Source organism: Pristiophorus japonicus, chromosome 1 (genome assembly GCF_044704955.1).
Source record: "Pristiophorus japonicus isolate sPriJap1 chromosome 1, sPriJap1.hap1, whole genome shotgun sequence".
In the NCBI taxonomy this organism is placed as follows: domain Eukaryota; kingdom Metazoa; phylum Chordata; class Chondrichthyes; family Pristiophoridae; genus Pristiophorus; species Pristiophorus japonicus.
The window spans coordinates 11,091,164-11,111,768 of record NC_091977.1 but is presented as its reverse complement, the minus strand read 5'-3'; the positions used below and the strand labels follow the sequence as shown (position 1 = coordinate 11,111,768).

The 20,605-nt window shown below is 48.6% G+C and overlaps 1 protein-coding gene across 4 annotated transcripts in view; it reads left to right on the top strand.

The window, feature by feature from the left end:
• The window catches only part of LOC139262290 (pikachurin), a 251,668-nt gene that overhangs the window by 99,121 nt on the left and 131,942 nt on the right, over nucleotides 1-20,605 (top strand). For 2 of the 4 annotated variants that reach the window (XM_070877453.1, XM_070877446.1), the window contains exons 2-4: nucleotides 3,394-3,500; nucleotides 4,357-4,443; nucleotides 12,040-12,066. In XM_070877453.1, the coding sequence (XP_070733554.1) occupies nucleotides 3,394-3,500; nucleotides 4,357-4,443; nucleotides 12,040-12,066 (221 nt within the window). Of the gene's footprint in view, nucleotides 1-3,393; nucleotides 3,501-4,356; nucleotides 4,444-12,039; nucleotides 12,071-20,605 lie in introns of those variants that run through there. The other 2 variants (XM_070877461.1, XM_070877465.1) reach the window with 2 other exon arrangements.

Genomic DNA, 20,605 nt, shown 5'->3' with positions numbered 1-20,605 from the left:
CCTGGGAGTGTTTGATGGGACAGTGTAGAGGGAGCTTTACTCTGTATCTAACCCCCTGTACCTGTCCTGGGAGTGTTTGATGGGACAGTTTAGAGGGAGCTTTACTCTGTATCTAACCCCCTGTACCTACCCTGGGAGTGTTTGATGGGACAGTGTAGAGGGAGCTTTACTCTGTATCTAACCCCCTGTACCTGCCCTGGGAGTGTTTGATGGGACAGTGTAGAGGGAGCTTTACTCTGTATCTAACCCGTGCTGTACCTGCCCTGGGAGTGTTTGATGGGAAGTGTAGAGGGAGCTTTACTCTATATCTAACCCGTGCTGTACCTGCCCTGGGAGTGTTTGATGGGAAGTGTAGAGGGAGCTTTACTCTGTATCTAACCCGTGCTGTACCCGCCCTGGGAGTGTTTGATGGGACAGTGTAGAGGGAGCTTTACTCTATATCTAACCCGTGGTGTACCTGCCCCGGGAGTGTGTGATGGGACAGTGTAGAGGGAGCTTTACTGTATCTAACCCCGTGCTGTACCTGCCCTGGGAGTGTTTGATGGGACAGTGTAGAGGGAGCTTTACTCTGTATCTAACCCCCTGTACCTGCCCTGGGAGTGTTTGATGGGACAGTGTAGAGGGAGCTTTACTCTGTATCTAACCCCCTGTACCTGTCCTGGGAGTGTTTGATGGGACAGTTTAGAGGGAGCTTTACTCTGTATCTAACCCCCTGTACCTACCCTGGGAGTGTTTGATGGGACAGTGTAGAGGGAGCTTTACTCTGTATCTAACCCCCTGTACCTGCCCTGGGAGTGTTTGATGGGACAGTGTAGAGGGAGCTTTACTCTGTATCTAACCCGTGCTGTACCTGCCCTGGGAGTGTTTGATGGGAAGTGTAGAGGGAGCTTTACTCTATATCTAACCCGTGCTGTACCTGCCCTGGGAGTGTTTGATGGGAAGTGTAGAGGGAGCTTTACTCTGTATCTAACCCGTGCTGTACCCGCCCTGGGAGTGTTTGATGGGACAGTGTAGAGGGAGCTTTACTCTATATCTAACCCGTGGTGTACCTGCCCCGGGAGTGTGTGATGGGACAGTGTAGAGGGAGCTTTACTGTATCTAACCCCGTGCTGTACCTGCCCTGGGAGTGTTTGATGGGACAGTGTAGAGGGAGCTTTACTCTGTATCTAACCCCCTGTACCTGCCCTGGGAGTGTTTGATGGGACAGTGTCGAGGGAGCTTTACTCTGTATCTAACCCCCTGTACCTGCCCTGGGAGTGTTTGATGGGACAGTGTAGAGGGAGCTTTACTCTGTATCTAACCCCCTGTACCTGCCCTGGGAGTGTTTGATGGGACAGTGTAGAGGGAGCTTTACTCTGTATCTAACCCCCTGTACCTGTCCTGGGAGTGTTTGATGGGACAGTGTAGAGGGAGCTTTACCCTGTATCTAACCCCCTGTACCTGCCCTGGGAGTGTTTGATGGGACAGTGTAGAGGGAGCTTTACTCTGTATCTAACCCGTGCTGTACCTGCCCTGGGAGTGTTTGATGGGAAGTGTAGAGGGAGCTTTACTCTGTATCTAACCCGTGCTGTACCTGCCCTGGGAGTGTTTGATGGGAAGTGTAGAGGGAGCTTTACTCTGTATCTAACCCGTGCTGTACCCGCCCTGGGAGTGTGTGATGGGACAGTGTAGAGGGAGCTTTACTGTATCTAACCCCGTGCTGTACCTGCCCTGGGAGTTTTTGATGGGACAGTTTAGAGGGAGCTTTACTCTGTATCTAACCCCCTGTACCTACCTTGGGAGTGTTTGATGGGACAGTGTAGAGGGAGCTTTACTCTGTATCTAATCCGTGCTGTACCTGCCCTGGGAGTGTTTGATGGGCCAGTGTAGAGGGAGCTTTACTCTGTATCTAACCTGTGCTGTACCTGCCCTGGGAGTGTTTGATGGGATAATGTAGAGGGAAGAAAGAAAGAAAGAAGAAAATGATTGCATTTATATAGCACCTTTCATGATCTCAAGATGTCCCAAAGTGGTTTACAGTCAATGAAGTACTGTTGTAATCTAGGGCAATTTTGACTGTCAGTTATGGCTCAGTGGGCAGCATACTCGCCTCTGAGTTAGAAGGTCATGGGCTCAAGTCCCACTCTAGAGACTTGTAGCACATAGTCTAGGCTGACGCTCCGCGTGCAGTGCTGAGGGAGTGCTGCACAGTCAGAGGCGCTATTGCAACTGCGGCCCCATGTGCCCTCTCAGGTGGATGTAAAGGATCCCATGGTGCTGCTTTGAAGAACTACAGGGGAGGTTCTCACAGGTGTCCCGGGCAATATTTATCCCTGAAGCAACAATGATTATCATAATCAATGATTGTAATCTCATTGCTGATTGTGGGAGCTTGCGGTGCACAAATTGGTTGCCGTGTTTCCTATATCACAACAGTGACTACACTTCAAAAAGTAGTTAATTGGCTGTAAAAATGCTTTAGGGCTTCCTGAGGTCATGGAAGGTGCTATATAAATGCAATTCGTTGTTTGTATTATTGATATTTTCAGTTTTCTATTTGTTCCTGTCCCTCAGTGACCGGACCCAAGGAGCAGATTTCTGTCCCGGCTTGTCCGATTTACACAAAGGCAGCGAGACCCGTGTGACGAGCATGCGCTCGCTGTCCAATGGAACACCAATTTCATTAACCCCCCCCTCCCCAGCCCCGCTCCCCAATGGCACTCCCAGTGCACCACGTGCTGCGTGCCACTGAATATTTAAGTGAACCCGCCCTTCCATATGGTGTGCGCTCAATCCCTTTGTGGGGCAGGGGTCCTGATGTTAGCCAGAAGGGGTCAGCCTATGGGACCACACTGTGAGAGAGGAACGAGTACGAGATTGATATCTTGCATCCGGAGGCGATACAGCGGAGGTTCACTAGATTGATTCCTGGGATGAGAGGGTTGTCCTATGAGGAGAGATTGTGTAGAAGTTTAGAAGAATGAGAGGTGATCCCATTGAAACATACAGGATTCTGAGTGGGATTGACAGGGTAGATGCTGAGAGGTTGTTTCCCCCTGGCTGGAGTGTCTAGAACGAGGGGTCACACAGTCTCAAGATCAGGGGTCGGCCATTTAGCACTGAGATGACGAGGAATTTCTTCACTTAGAGGGTTGTGAATCTTTGAAATTCTCTACCCCAGAGGGCTGTGGATGCTCAGTCGTTGAGTATATTCAAGGCTGAGATTGATGGATCTTTGGACTCGAAGGGAATCAAGGGATATGGGATCGGGCGGAGAAGTGGAGCTGAGTCCATGATCAAATCAGTCACGATCTTATTGAATGGCGGAGCAGGCTCGAGGGGCCGTAGGACCTACTCCTGCTCCTATTTCTTATGTTCTTATCTTGTTCTTACCAAACATCTTGTGTGAGGCAGAGCGGCCCAGCCCCCCGCAGGACCTGCAGTTGGAGGCCCTGAACTGTACCGCCTTCCGCCTGCGGTGGAAGACGCCCCGCCGGCACGGCACCATCACCAGATACACGGTAAGGGCAACGGCATTCCCAGACCTGGTGAATCCCGGGGCAACGGGTGGTGCAATGGGTCGGGGCAATTAGAGGGAATCTCAGGCATTGGTATCAGTCCATTATGGCTTATCCACCAAGGAATCTCCTCGGTCATTGAAATGGCCGCTGGCTGGAGATGGTGATCCATTGGTCATTGCCTGGCCCTTGGTTGGAGATGGTGATCCATTGGTCGTTGATGTGGGTCCTGGCTGGAGATGGTGATCCACTGGTCGTTGATGTGGGTCCTGGCTGGAGATGGTGACCCACTGGTCATTGCCTGGCCCTTGGCTGGAGATGATGATCCACTGGTCATTGATGTGGGTCCTGGCTGGAGATGGTGATCCACTGGTCATTGAAATGGCCCCTGGCTGGAGATGGTGATCCACTGGTCATTGCCTGGCCCTTGGCTGGAGATGGTGATCCACTGGTCATTGATGTGGGTCCTGGATGGAGAAGGAGGGTGATCTGGACTTTGCCCCAAATCCTGGCTGGAGATAGAAGATGCCCTAGTCACCGCTCTGGCCTCTAGCTGGAGAACGAGGGTCTTCTGGTCATTGTCCTTTCTGCTGGGTGGAGCAGGAGGGTCCCCGGGTCATTACCCCCTCCTCTGGCTGGAGGAGGAAGATCTTCTCATCATTGTTCTGGTCCCTGTGTGGAAAAGGAGTATCCCCTGGTCATTGCCCTCAATGAGGAAAGTTTGGGAGATCGTAATCTGGAGTGGGGTCCCGTACGGGAAGGGGGTTTGGAAAAGTGGGCACTTTCAGTAAGAATATTTGAAACCAAACTGTCTGATTTATATTCCTCTTAAACTGTGTCTGTGATTCCAATTGGCCAGGTACAGTACGCAGAGATGAAGAGTAACAAGCCTGTCCTGCCCAAGATAGCTCGTGATCTGCTCCTCAGCCTCGACAATCACAGCAGGGTTAGTACCTGAGTTTGTAAAGGGGATTGTTGGATACATTTACCAAAAATGGCAATGTGAGTTCATTATCCTTTGTAGTCATTTAATAATTGCCAATAGTTTGCCTTGTGACTGTGATTATAGAAGTCCTGAGAAAGATTAATCACAGTGCTTACCCCGCACTTAAAGGGATGGCGTTTCATGGTACTTGCCCCTTTAAGCCCTGCCTTTTGTTAGTTATAACATCCCTTTGCACCGTCTAACCCCCTCAAATCCTTCAATCGTCTCAAATACCTCAAATAGATCACCGCTTAATCTTCCAGACAAGCCTCATCTATGCAACCTGCCCTCATAATTTAACCCTCTTAGCCCCGGTGTCATTCTGGTGAATCCCCCCTCCAAGGCCAATATACCCTTCCTGAGGTGCCGTGCCCAGCACTGAACGCAGTTACTCCAGATGGGGGTGTCTGGAAATTAAGCTACAGTGGTGTAAAGCCTTATAAAATTATTTTTTGTACCTTTCCACTCAGTAATGTATGCACCATGAGCATGCTCACAGGTTTGTAGAGTTGTTGTTCGGGCAGGTCAGAAGGCTGCTCCTGGGCCTGGCCAAGGGGGCCATCAGCCAGTCCAGGCAGCGGGCGGTCGAGGGGGTCGTTCAGCCCGACTGCCTGCCTCTCTTCTGCGGTTACAGTTACTCCAGATGGGGGTGTCTGGAAGTTAAGCTACAGTTGTATAAAGCCTTATAAAATTATTTTTTAACTGACGGACCAGTTGAACAAATACTTTGGTTCTGTCTTCATGAAGGAAGACACAAATAACCTTCCGAAGTACTAGGGGACTGAGGGTCTAGTGAGAAGGAGGAATTGAAGGATATGCTTATTAGGCGGGAAATTGTGTTAGAGAAATTGATGGGATTGAAGATCGATAAATCACCACGGCCTGATAGTCTGCATCCCAGAGTAGTTAGGGAAGTGGCCCTTGAAATAGTGGATGCATTGGTGATCATTTTCCAACAGTTTATCGACTCTGGATCAGTTCCTATGGACTGGAGGGTAGTTAATGTAACACCACTTTTTAAGAAAGGAGGGAGAGAGAAAATGGGTAATTATAGACCGGTCAGCCTGACATCAGTAGTGGGGAAAATGTTGGAATCAATTATTAAAGATGAAATAACACCAGTGACAGGATCGGACCAAGTCAGCATGGATTTATGAAAGGGAAATCATGCTTGACAAATCTTCTGGAATTTTTTGAGGATGTAACTAGTAGAGTGGACAAGGAAGAACCAGTGGTTTTGGTATATTTGGACTTTCAAAAGGCTTTTGACAAGGTTCCCCACAAGAGATTGTTGTGCAAAATTAAAGCACATGGTATTGGAGGTAATACACTGATGTGGATAGAGAATTGGTTGGCAGCCAGGAAGCAGAGAGTTGGGATAAACAGGTCCTTTTCAGAATGGTAGGCAGTGACCAGTGGGGTACCGCAGGGCTCAGTGCTGGGACTCCAGCTATTTACAATATACATTAATGATATGGATGAAGGAATTGAGTGTAATATCTCCAAGTTTACAGATGACACTAAACTGGGCAGCGGTGTGAGCTGTGAGGAGGACGCTAAGAGGCTGCAGAGTGACTTGGACAGGTTAGGTGAATGGGCAAATGTATGGCAGATGCAGTATAATGTAGATAAATGTGAGGTTATCCACTTTGGGGGCAAAAACACGAAGGCAGAATATTATCTGAATGGCGGCAGATTAGGAAAAGAGGAGGTGCAACGAGACCTAGATGTCATGGTACATCAGTCATTGAATGGCATGCAGGTACAGCAGGCGGTGAAGAAGGAAAATGGTATGTTGGCCTTTATAGCTAGAGGATTTAAGTAAAGGAGCAGGGAAGTCTTATTGCAGTTGTACAGGGCCTTGGTGAGGCATCACCTAAGAACATAAGAATTAGGAACAGGAGTAGGCCATCTAGCCCCTCAAGCCTGCTCCGCCATTCAACAAGATCATGGCTGATCTGGCCGTGGACTCAGCTCCACTTACCCGCCCGCTCCCCATAACCCTTAATTCCCTTATTGGTTAAAAATCTATCTATCTGTGACTTGAATACATTCAATGAGCTAGCCTCAACTGCTTCCTTGGGCACAGAATTCCACAGATTCACAACCCTCTGGGAGAAGAAATTCCTTCTCAACTCGGTTTTAAATTGGCTCCCCCGTATTTTGAGGCTGTGCCCCCTAGTTCTATTCTCCCCGACCAGTGGAAACAACCTCTCTGCCTCTATCTTGTCTATCCCTTTCATTATTTTAAATGTTTCTATAAGATCACCCCTCATCCTTCTGAACTCCAACGAGTAAAGACCCAGTCTACTCAATCAATCATCTACCTGGAATATTGTGTTCAGTTTAGGTCTCCTAATATGAGGAAGGGCATTCTTGCTATAGAGGGAGTGCAGCGAAGGTTCACCAGACTGATTCCAGGGATGGCTGGACTGACATATGAGGAGAACTGGATCGACTAGGCCTTTATTCACTGGAGTTTAGAAGGATGAGAGGGAATCTCATAGAAACATATAAAATTTGGATGGGACTGGACAGATTAGATGCAGGCAGAATGTTCCCGATGTTGGGGAAGTCCAGAACCAGGGGACACAGTCTAAGGATAGGGGGTAGGCCATTTAGGACTGAGATGAGGAGAAACTTCTTCACTCAGAGAGTTTTTAACCTGTGGAATTCCCTGCTGCAGAGAGTTGTTGATGCCAGTTCATTGGATATATTCAAGAGGGAGTTAGATATGGCCCTTATGGCTAAAGGGATCACGGAGTATGGAGAGAAAGCAGGAAAGAGGTACTGAGGTGAATGATCAGCCATGATCTTATTGAATGGTGGTGCAGGCTCGAAGGGTTGAATGGCCTACTCCTGCACCTATTTTCTATGTTTCTATGCTTACATCCGAGCCAGGGTGTCCCTGGAGATGGAGCACGCAGTGTCCACCGGTACGTTCACGGCCTTCCGCGAGAGGTGGACGCTGGAAGGACTGGAGTGCATCATCACCCCCGGCAACCAAATTTTAATTTGATGTTTTTTGTCTAAAGTTTAATTTATTTTTGTGCCGGTTTCAGTGCCCCCCCCCCCGCTACTTTTAGCCAGGGGGCACTTGTACAATTTATGTTTTTAGTGCCCTCAAAAAAAAAATAAGGGGGCACTTGTTTGAAAGTATTTGGAGTGTGCCCCCCCTTTAAGCAGGGGTCACTTGATTAAAGTGCACAACTAAAATAGTTGTAGAGCTGTTGTTTCGAGGAGGCTCAAGCACGTGGGGCAATCCCGTCCGAACTGACCCCCGTCCGGACGGAATTCTCATCGGCGCCACGCCCAGAAACCTCGCTTGGGAGCCGGTGCCTCACAACTTGAGCCTCCTCGGGGAAATCCCCTCCATGCCTTTCAGTTCTGCGCGGAGGGGGTTTCCTGTACGGGCTGCTCCTCCACACTTTCCACCTTGCCATCCTCGTCTGCCGTCCGGACATGCTATGGCGCACCATCTTGCCGTCCGGAGGAGACGGGGGTCCCCAATGGAGTGCGCTCTACCCGGGAGTCCTCCCTCTATTTATTGGGGCCTTGGCCTGGAGGGTGATGCACGGAGCAGTCCCGTGCAATAAGTTTTTAAGTCGGTTCACGGGCTCCAAGGCCGCCTGTAATTTCTGCGGTCTGGGGGAGTCTGTGTCCGTGTGTATGTTGAGTATGCGATGTTGCAGCCCCTGTTCCAATGTCTGAAGGGGCTGCTCCTCAAATTCTGGTTGCACTTCAGTCCCACACTCCTGATCTTTGGGCACCCTGTGCGGAGGGGAGCGGGCAGGACGGAAGGCCCCCGTGTAGGACTGCTCCTGGGCATGGCCAAGGGGGCCATCAGCCGGTCCAGGCAGCGGGCGGTCGAGGGGGTCGTTCAGCCCAACTGCCTGCCTCTCTTCTGCGGTTACATCCGGTCCAGGGTGTCCCTGAATATGGAACACGCGGTGTCCACCGGTACGCTCGCGGCCTTCCGTGAGAGGTGGGCACCGGAGGGACTGGAATGCATCATCACCCCCGGCAACCAAATTTTAATTTGAACCATGTCTAAAGTTTAATTTGTTTACGTTTATCGGTTTTAGTGCCCCCCCACCCTGCCCCCCGCCCCACCCCCCACCACCCCCTTTTAGCCAGGCGCCACTTGTATAATTTGTGTTTTTGGTGCCCTCAAAAAAAAAAACAAGGGGGCACTTAGAACATAAGAACATAAGAAATCGGAGCATGAGTCGGCCATACGGCCCCTCAAGCTTGCTCCGCCATTCAATAAGATCATGGCTGATCTGATCATGGACTCAGCTCCACTTCCCTGCCCGCTCCCCATACCTCCTTATCCCCTTATCGTTTAAGAAACTGTCTATTTCTGTCTTAAATTTATTCAATGTCCCAGCTTCCACAGCTTTCTGAGGCAGCGAATTCCACAGATTTACAACCCTCTGAGAAAAGAAATTTCTCCTCATTTCAGTTTTAAATGGGCGGCCTCTTATTCTAAGATCATGCCCCCTAGTTTAGTCTCCCCCATCAGTGGAAACATCCTCTCTGCATCCACCCAGTCAAGCCCCCTCATAAACCTATACGTTTCGATAAGATCACCTCTCATTCTTCTCATTCCAGTGAGTAGAGGTCCAATCTACTCAACCTTTCCTCATAAGTCAACCCCCTCATTTCTGGAATCAACCTAGTAAACTTTCTCTGAACTGCCTCTAAAGCAAGTATATCCTTTCGTTAATCTGAAAACCAAAACTGCATGCAGTATTCCAGGTGTGGCCTCACCAATACCTTCTATAGCTGTAGCAAGACTTCCCTGCTTTTATACTCCATCCCCTTTGCAATAAAGGCCAAGATACCATTGGTCTTCCTGACCACTTGCTGTCCCGCATACTATCCTTTTGTATTTCATGCACAAGTACCCCCTGGTCCCGCTGTACTGCGGCACTTTGCAATTTTTCTCCATTTAAATAATAACTTGCTCTTTGATTTTTTCTACCAAAGTGCATGACCTCACACTTTCCACAATTATACTCCATCTGCCAAATTTTTGCCCACTCACTTAGCCTGTCTATGTCCTTTTTCAGATTTTTTGTGTCCTCCTCACACATTGCTTTTCCCCCCATCTTTGTATCATCAACAAACTTGGCTACGTTACACTCAGTCCCTTCTTCCAAGTTGTTAAAATAGATTGTAAATAGTTGGGGTCCCAGCACTGATTCCTGCGGCACCCCACTAGTTACTGGTTGCCAACCAGAGAATGAACCATTTATCCTGACTCTCTGTTCTCTGTTAGTTAGCCAATCCTCTATCCATGTTAAAATATTACCCTCAACCCTGTAATCTTTTATCTTGTGCAGTAAACTTTAAAGTGGCACCTTGTCAAATGCCTTCTGGAAGTTCAAATACATCACATCCACTGGTTCCCCTTTATCCACCCTGTTCGTTACATCCTCGAAGAACTCCAGCAAATTTGTCAAACATGACTTCCCCTTCATAAATCCATGCTGACTCTGCCTGACCGAATTTTGCTTTTCCAAGTGTCCTGCTACTGCTTCTTTAATAATGGACTCCAGCATTTTCCCAACCACAGATGTTAGGTTAACTGGTCATAGAAACATAGAAAATAGGTGCAGGAGTAGGCCATTTGGCCCTTCAAGCCTGCATCACCATTCAATAAGATCATGGCTGATCATTCCCTCAGTATCCCTTTCCTGCTTTCTCTCCATACCCCTTGATCCCTTTAGCATAAGGGCCATATCTAACTCCCTCTTGAATATATCCAATGAACTGGCATCAACAACTCTCTGCGGTAGGGAATTCCACAGGTTAACAACTTTCTGAGTGAAGAAGTTTCTCCTCATCTCGGTCCTAAATGGCTTACCCCTTATCCTTAGACTGTGTCCCCTGGTTCTGGACTTTCCCAACATCGAGAACATTCTTCCTGCATCTAACCTGTCCAGTCCCATCAGAATTTTATATGTTTCTATGAGATCCCCTCTCATCCTTCTAAACTCCAGTGAATAAAGGCCCAGTCGATCCAGTCTCTCCTCATATGTCAGTCCAGCCATCCCTGGAATCAGTCTGGTGAACCTTCGTTGCACTCCCTCAATAGCAAGAACGTCCTTCCTCAGATTAGGAGACCAAAACTGAACACAATATCCCAGGTGAGGCCTCACCAAGGCCCTGTACAACTGCAGTAAGATCTCCCTGTTCCTATAATCAAATCTCCTAGCTATGAAGACCAACATACCATTTGCCTTCTTCACCGCCTGCTGTACCTGCATGGCAACTTTCAATGACTGATGTACCATGACACCCAGGTCTCGTTGCACCTCCCCTTTTCCTAATCTGCTGCCATTCAGGTAATATTCTGCCTTCATGTTTTTGCCCCCAAAGTGGATAACCTCACATTTATCCACATTATACTGCATCTGCCATGCATTTGCCCACTCACCTAACCTGTCCAAGTCACCCTGAACTTTCGTTTCCTGCTTTTTGTCTGCCTCCTTTTTTAAATAGGGGCGTTACATTTGCAGTTTCCAATCTGTTGGGACCTCCCCAGAATCCAGGAAATTTTGGTAAATTGCAACCAATGCATCCACTATCCCTGCCACTACTTCTCTTAAGACCCTAGGATGAAAGCCATCAGGTCCAGGGGATTTATCCGCCTTTAGTCCCATTATCTTACTGAGTACCACCTCCTTAATGATTGTGATTGTGTTAAGTTCATACCCCCCTATAGCCCCTTGGCTATCCACTGTTGGAATATTATTAGTGTCCCCTACCTTAAAGACTGATACAAAATATTTGTTCAGAGTTTCTGCCGTCTCCATGTTCCCCATTATTAATTCCCCGGTCTCGTCCTCTAAGGGACCAACATTTACTTTAGCCACTCTTTTCCTTTTTAAATACCTATAGAACCTCTTGCTATCTGTTTTGAATTAAAGTTTTTGGAGTGTGACCCCCCCTTTAGCCAGGGGGCACTTGATTATTGTTTGCAACAAAATAATTGTAGAGCTGTTGCATTGTGAGTGGCTTAGCCAGTCACGTGATGTTCACAAGATTCAATAAAACCCCAGCCAGTTGGGTCTAGGTCATCCATGATGAGGTATGCAGTTGTGAGCCAGGTGGATGAATTGTAATGTGAAATGCGATTGTTAAACCTTTGTTAATAAACCAACTAGTTCTTAACAGCAATGTGTTGCCATGAATTCGTAAGCAAAGAATCTATGAAGCAAATATATTGTACATTTGCTTTTAGTGAGTTCCCTCTATTCTTCCCGAAGAATTCTCCTCAGCCCCAATCTCTGAGCAACGGCTCTTACTACCCCAGTGTGACATGCCCCAAAGCCCAGTGTCTCCTCAGTTGGGCCATTTTTGTGTTCTGGGTCGATGAACTGGATATAAATGAGAGGAGCGAGGGAGCAGCAGAGACTCGAGGTGGAGTCCATATCTATCCACAGCTAACCCTCCCCCCCCCCCCCCCGCCACCCGTGGGGCTAGTTCTGTAGCAAGCTGGGTCGTTGAGCATTGACTAAAATTATAATTTATATTTCTGTTCTGCAGGACCAGATGAAAATCCCACAACCATATGTAAGTATGTAAATAATATGTTTTACCCTTTCCACTGCATTTTAGCTTTCATGGTAATATTCTTTTGTTACCTCCAGACTCGACTATTCCCATTGCTCTCCTGGCAGGCCTCCCATCTTCCATCCTCCATACACTTCAGCTCATCCAAAACTTGGCAGTCTGTGTACGAACTCGCACCGAGTCCCGTTCACCCATCACCTTCTGTGCTCGCCGGCCTACATTGGCTCCCGGTCCGGTAACACCTTGAACTTAAAATCCTCAACTTCACGTTCAGATCCATCCACGGCCTCGCCCCTCCCCATCTCTGTAACCTCTTCCAGCCCAACAACCCTCCAAGATCTCTGTGTTCCTCTAATTCTGGACTCTTGGCCATCCCTGATTTTCATTATGTCACCTTTGGTGTCCGTGCCTTCAGCATCTAGGTCCTAAGCACTAGAATTCCCTCCCCAGTCATCGACGCCTCTCTCTCCTCCTTTAAGATGCTCCTTAAAACCTACCTCACCTGTCCTAGTATTTCCTTATGTGGCTCAGTGTAAACTGTTTGATAACGCTACTGTGAAGCGCCTTGGGGCATTTTACTATGTTGATGGCGCTATATAAATGTAAGTTGCTGCTGTTGTTGTAACGCTGGGATTTGAACCTTTCACTTTGGTTGTGTCGTTGCTTTGGATCCCGTTTGTCAATTTCCTCAACTTGGCCCTTTTCCTATGTGATTGATTGCTTATTCATGGTTAACATGCCTCTCAGTTTGGCTTGGTTAGTAACCACCTCGCACTGAGGCAGAAGGTCATGGGTTAAAGACCTACTCCAGGATTTGGGCACAGTTGATGTTGGCTGACACTGCGGTGTAGTACTGAGGGAGTGCTGCATTGGCAGAGTCCGCCTTTTGTGTGAGTCTTTAAATCAAGGCACCGTCTGCCTGTTTAAAAAAAATTAATTCAAGGGGTGTGGGCATTGCTGACAAGGCCGGCATTTATTGCCCATCCCTAATTGCTCTTGAGAAGATGGCGGTGAGCCGCCTTCTTGAATCGCTGCAGTTCGTGTGGTGAAGGTGCTCCCACAGTGCTGTTAGGGAGGGAGTTCCAGGATCTTGACCCAGCGACGGTGAAGGAACGGCCGATATATTTCCAAGTCAGGATGTTGTGTGAATTGGAGGGGAACTTGTCCTTGTCCTTCTAGATGGTAGAGGTCGTGGGTTTGGGAGGTACTACCGAAGGAGCCTTGGCGAGTTGCTGCAGTGCATCTTGTAGATGGTACACACTGCAGCCACGGTGCGCCGGTGGTGGAGTGAGTGAGTGTTGAAGGTGGTGGATGGGGGGCCAATCAAACGAGCTGCTTTATCCTGGATGGTGTCGAGCTTCTTGAGTGTTGTTTTAGCTGCACTCATCCAGGCAAGTGGAGAGTATTCCATCACACTCCTGACTTGTGCCTTGTAGATGCTGGAAAGGCTTTGGGGAGTTAGGAGGTGAGACACTCGCCACAGAATACCCAGCCTCTGACCTGCTCTTGTTGCCACGGTATTTATAAAGAAACAAAGAGTTGCATTAATCTAGCACACATTCATGACCTCAGAAAATCCCAAAGGACTTTGCAGTCAATCAAAGTATTTTTTGAAGCGTAGTCACTGTTGTAATGTAGGAAATGCAGTAGCCAGCTCCCACAAACAGCAATAGAGAGAAAGCAGGAAAGGGGTACTGAGGTGAATGATCAGCCATGATCTTATTGAATGGTGGTGCAGGCTCGAAGGGCCAAAAGGCCTACTCCTGCACCTGTTTTCTATGTTTCTATGTTTCTATGTTTGGTATGTTGATTGTGGGGAAAATATTGGCCCCAGGACACCAGGGAGAACGTCACTGCTCTTCTTCGAAATAGTGCCATGGGATCTTTTACGTCCACCTGAGAGAGCAGATAGGGTCTCGGTTTAACATCTCATTGGAAAGACGGCACCTCCGACAGTGCAGCACTCCCTCAGCACTGCACTGGGAGTGTCAGCCTAGATTTTAGTGCTCAAGTCTTTGGAGCGGGACTTGAAACCATAACAACAACAACAACAACAACTTGTATTTATATAGCTCCTTCAGTAAAACATCCCAAGGTGCTTCACAGGAGCGTTATAAGACAAAATTGTTTGTCACCGAGCCACAAAAGGAGAAATTAGGGCAGGTGACCGAAAGCTTGGTCAAAGAGATATGTTTTATGGAGGAACGAAAGGTAGAGAGGCGGAGAGGTTTAGGGAGGGCGTTCCAGAGCTTAGGACCTAGGCAACAGAAGACATGGCCACCAATGGTGGAGCGATTATAATCAGGGATGCTCAAGAGGGCAGAATTAGAGGAGCGCCGACATCTCGGGGGGGTTGTGGGGCTGGAGGAGATTACAGAGATAGGGAGGGGCGAGGCCATGGAGGGATTGAAAACAAAGACAGAATTTTTAAATTGAGGTGTTGCTGGGTTGGGAGCCAATGTAGGTCAGCGAGCACAGGGGGTGATGGGTGAGCGGGATTTGGTGCGAGTTAGGATACAGGCAGCCGAGTTTTGGATCACAAGGTTACGTAGGGTAGAATGTGGGAGGCCAGCCAGGAGTTTGTTGGAATAGTCACGTCTAGAGGTAACAAAGGCAACCCTCTGACTCAGAGGAGAGAGTGCTACCCACTGAGCAATGGCTGACACATTATGTGTATAAAGATCCTTCTTCATACTTTTTAACCCATTATAGCTAAATAAAATTAAACTTGCCTTTGCCAGAAGTGCATTGACTAAACATGGAGTTACTGACCGAGTCTGTTTTGTGAAGGTCCATTGCAGTGTGATGCCCAGGTGTATCGCAGTGTGATGCCCAGGTGTATTGCAGTGTGATGCCCAGGTGTATTGCAGTGTGATGCCCATGTGTATTGCAATGTGATGCCCAGGTGTATCGCAGTGTGATACCCAGGTGTATTGCAATGTGTGATGCCCAGGTGTATTGCAGTATGATGCCCAGGTGTATCGCAGTGTGATGCCCAGGTATATTGCAGTGTGATGCCCAGGTGTATCGTAGAGTGTGATGCTCAGGTATATTGCAATGTGATGCCCAGCTGTATTACGGTGTGATGCCCAGGTGTATTACGGTGTGATGCCCAGGTGTATTGCAGTGTGTGATGCTCAGGTGTATTGCAGTGTGATGCCCAGGTGTATCGCAGTTGTCATGTATTTAACTGTCATTGTAATCCATGTATAAACTGACCTAAGTTGTACACCGTGAGAACATTGACCACTAGGTGGTGAACTTGTGGGAGACACTCCTAACCTGGACTTTCAGGTATAAAAGGGGAAGCTCCACCCACCTTCATCACTTCAGTGCTGGCTAATAAATGACTGGTCACAGAGTGACCTTCTCTCAAGTATGGTAATCGTGTGCATTTATACTGTATAGTAAGGACATATTATTGGCGACAAGAAACTGGGATTTAAACCACGCGAGCATGGCCACTAGCAGCACAGACGAGAGGTACTGTGTTGGTGATGATTGGGACGATTTTATTGAGAGACTACAGCAAAGTTTCGTCACTAAGGAATGGCTGGGACAGGATTCGGCCGACAAACGCAGAGCTCATCTCCTGACGGTTTGTGGATCCAGGACGTTCTCCCTGATGAAGGACCTTCTAGCGCCAGAGAAGCCGGCGGACAAGTCTTTTGAAGAGCTCAGTAAGTTGATCGGGGAACACTTTAAACCGGCGAGCAGCATGCACATGGCGAGACACCGATTTTATACGCATCGGCGGCGAGAAGGGCAAAGCGTTCCAGACTTCGTGGCAGACCTCCGGTGACTGGCGAGCCTATGTAAGTTCCCAGATGCATGCAGAGCGGAGATGCTGCGAGACTTTTTTATTGAGGGCATCGGGCACGCTGGGGTTTTCAGGAAACTGATTGAGACCAAAGACTTGACCCTGGAAACGGCGGCTTTGATGGCCCAGACATTTATCTCAGGGAACGAAGAGAGCAGAATGATGTTTGACAAAAATCTGGGTTTAAATGCAGCAAATGGACAGGGAGTCAACATTGTTAACGCAGCACACAGTTCTCCAGGCAGACAGTGGCAATCGGACATGCCCGAGTATGTAGTCGAACCCAAAGAGGGAATTCAACAGAGACAATGGCTAGCTGAACGGCAATTCATGTCATCACAAGGGACAATGAGGCCAGTAATGGGGTATTCAACACCTGTCAATGGTTCGCTTAAGGACAGTTACAGAGACAGTCAGAGACGATTGACTGGTAATGGACCTTTTGTTTCCAACAACGGCTCATGTTGGAGGTGTGGAGGCAAATGCCAGAGCTTGCAGGTATCAGCAATATACCTGCAGAAACTGCACCGTCAGCGGTCACTTGGCGCGTATGTGCAGGAACCTGCAGCCAGGTTGATGTACGAGGAGGACGGGGACTATGTAAGCCCTACGAGGCCAATTGGACACTGGGGGAAATTGCTGGAAGCTGAAGTTCAGCGAGTTCATGTGGAGCACATATACAGTTCATACACCAGGACGTCACCGATAATGATGAAAGTGCTCCTCAATGGCATCCCTGTATCAATGGAGCTAGACACAGGGGCCAGCCAGTCCCTGATGAGTAACAAACAGTTTGACAAGTTGTGGGAGTCCAAGGCCAGGAGGCCAAAATTATTGCCAATTGACGCACAGCTACGGACATACACAAAGCAGATCATTCCGGTGCTAGGCAGCGCCACGGTAGTCGTGGCCCACAAAGATTCGGAGAATAGGTTGCCACTCTGGATTGTCCCGGGGGATGGTCCCGCACTGCTGGGGAGGAGTTGGCTGGCTGTCATGAACTGGAAATGGGACGATGTCAATGCAATTTCTTCTGTGGAGCGAGTATCATGCTCACAGATCCTGGACAAATTTAACTCACAATTTCAACCCGGCATTGGCACTTTCATGGCGGCCTAGGTAGTGATTCACACAAACCCAGACGCCAGGCCAGTACACCACAAGGCCAGAGCGGTGCTGTATATAATGCGGGAAAAGATAGAAGGTGAATTGGACCGCCTACTGAGGGAAGGCATCATCTCGCCAGTCGAATTCAGTGACTGGGCGAGCCCGATTGTGCCGGTGTTCAAGGCGGATGGGTCGGTCAAGATATGTGGCGATTACAAGGCCACCACCGTCACTCCAAGACCAGTACCTGCTACCGAGAGCGGAGGACCTCTTTGCGATGCTATCCGGTGGCAAACTTTTTTCAAAATTGGACCTGACCTCAGCTTACATGACCCAGGAGCTGGCGAGTGAGTCGAAGAAGCTGACCACCATCACGACACACAAGGGGTTGTTTGAGTACAACAGATGTCTGTTTGGTATTCGCTCGGCCGCCGCGATCTTTCAACGAAATATGGAAAGCCTCCTCAAGTCGTTTCCAAGGACAGTGGTTTTTCAAGACGACATCCTCATCACGGGTTTTGATACTGAAGAACACCTCCGCAACCTGGAGGAAGTGCTACGCAGACTGGACCGGGTAGGTCGGCGACTGAAAAAGGCGAAGTGAGTCTTCCTAGCTCCAGAGGTAAAATTCCTGGGGATGAGCAGCAGACGGGATCAGACCTTCTGCGTCCAAAACAGAAGCGATCCAGAGAGCACCCAGACCCCACAACACGACGGAGCTGCATTTGTTCCTGGGGCTCCTGAACTATTTTGGTAACTTTCTTCCCAAATTGAGCACGCTGTTAGAGCCGCTACACGTGCTCCTATGCGATTGGGTCTGGGGGTACAGCCAGGAAAGGGCTTTTGATAGAGCACGAAATTTGTTATGCTGCAACAAGCTGTTAACGCGATATGACCCATGTAAGAAACTCGTTTTAACGTGTGATGCGTCGTCCTATGGTGTCGGGTGTGTGTTGCAGCATGTTAATGCAAAGGGTCAGTTACAGCCGGCAGCATATGCCTCCAGAAGTCTGTCCCAGGCAGAACGGGGCTAAGGGATGGTAGAAAAGGAAGCGCTTGCGTGTGTATATGCTGTAAAAAAAAATGCACCAGTATCTGTTTGGCAGGAAATTTGAGCTGGAGACAGATCACAAACCCCTAACGTCCCTTTTGGCCGACAACAAGGCCTTAAATGCAAATGCATCAGTCCGCATACAGAGGTGAGCACTCACGTTAGCCGCATATGACTATACAATTCGGCATAGACCGGGCACCGAAAGCTGCGCCGATGCACTCAACAGGCTCCCACTAGCCACCACCGAGGGGGCAACCGAGCATGCTGCTGAGATGGTCATGGCTGTTGAAGCTTTCGAAAGCAAAGGCTCACCAGTGACAGCCCGTCAGATTAAAGTCTGGACAAATAGAGACCCGCTACTGTCTTTAGTCAAGAAATGTGTCCTGAATGGGGACTGGGCAGCCATGTCTGGGGCATGCCCTGAGGAATTCAAACCATTTCACAAGCGCAAGGATGGACTCTCGATTCAGGGCCGATTGCCTACTATGGGGAAACTGAGTAGTCATGCTCTAGATGGGCAGAGGATGTTCATCAGAGAACTCCACATTGAGCACCCGGGCATTGTCATGATGAAGGCAATTGCCAGGTCACACGTTTGGTGGCCAGGGATAGATGCAGACCTGGAACCTTGTGTTCGCAGGTGCAACACATGTGCCCAGCTGGGCAATGCACCCAGGGAAGCCCCCCTTAGCCCCTGGTCCTGGCCTGCCAAGCCATGGTCACGCATCCATGTGGACTACGCAGGTCCTTTCATGGGAAAAATGTTTTTGGTTGTAGTAGACGCCTACTCCAAATGGATCGAGTGTGACATTTTAAATTCAAGCACATCCTCTGCCATGGTAGAAAGTCTACGGGCAATGTTCGCCGCCCACGGTCTACCGGACATCTTGGTCAGCGACAATGGCCCATGCTTCACAAGCACTGAATTCCAGGACTTCATGGCAGGCAATGGAATTAACCATGTCAGAATGGCACCGTTCAAGCCGGCCTCAAACGGCCAGGCAGAACGAGCAGTGCAGATAATCAAACAGGGGATGCTCAGAATCCAAGGGGGTTCCCTACAAAGCCGCTTATCACGCCTCCTGTTGGCCAATAGATCCCGACAACACTCGCTCACAGGAGTCCCACCCGAAGAGATACTAATGAAAAGGACGTTCAAAACCAGGTTATCCCTTATACACCCCGCCATGAAAGAAATTGTTGAGAGCAGGCGCCAGTCACAATGTGACTACCATGACGGGAATGCGGGGGCGCGATGTATTGATGTCAATGACCCTGTCTTTGTCCTCAACTACGCCGCAGGGCCCAATTGGCTCGCAGGCACCGTGATTGCCAAAGAGGGGAATAGAATTCTGGTAGTTAAACTTACCAATGGACAAATCTGCCGCAAACACGTGGATCAAACAAAAAGGAGGTTCAGCAACCCCATAGAAGAAGCAGAGGAAGAACGCGATGTAGAGTTCACTCCTCCACAGGTGACCGAACACCGGAACCAAGCGGAGGAGAGCCCAGTCACTGTGGGCAGTCCGGACAGGCCTGAGGCACCGCAAACAGCAGACACTCAGGCCAGTGCCCTACAACCAAAGCCCCAACTCAGACGCTCTACAAGGGAGCGTAAACCACCAGAGAGACTCAACCTGTGATCCCAATAAGACTTTCGGGGGGGAGGTGATGTCATGTATTCAACTATCATTGTAACCCATGTATAAACTGACCTAAGTTGTACACTGTGAGAACACTGACCACTAGGTGGTGAACTTGTGGGAGTACTCCTAACCTGGACATTCAGGTATAAAAGGGGAAGCTCCACCCACCTTCATCATTTCAGTGCTGGCTAATAAAGAACTGGTCACAGAGTGACCTTCTCTCAAGTATGGGCCTCGTGTGCATTTATACTGTATAGTAAGGATATATTAGCAGTGTGTAATGGCAGGGGGATGGGAACCTGAGAACGAATTCAAAGGGGAAGGAAGTAAAGCAGAAATTGTATAGCAAGAATCTCGAAAGTGAATCTGTAAGACAGGGGAAACAGGGCTTAGTATTTAGTAAGCAAAGAGGTCTTCCTGTGCTGAATGATATATACTTTAATGCAAGGAGTATAGCGAATAAGGTGGATGAGCTAAGAGCACAGGTAGACACTTGGGAGTATGACATTACAGCCATTATAGACACATGGTTGAAAGAGGGGTAAGTTTGGCAGATCAATATTCCTGCCTACAGGATTTTTAGACAAGATAGAGAGGGGGGTAAAAAAGGGCGGGGGTGTGGGGTGTGGGTGGGGGTTGCGGTACTGATTAAAGAAACTATTAAGGCGGTGAGGAGGGATGATATGTTCGAGGGATCATCAAATGAGGCCATATACGTAGAATTGAAAAATAAAAAATGATCGATCACATTGCTGGGAGTGTATTATAGACCCCCAAGTAGTGGGAGGGAGATAGAGGAGCAAATATGTAGGCAAATTGCTGTGAAGTCCAAAAACCATAGGGTAGTAATAGTAGGGGATTTAAACTATTGAAATATTGATTGCGACAAATTTAGTGTGAAGGGTATAGAGG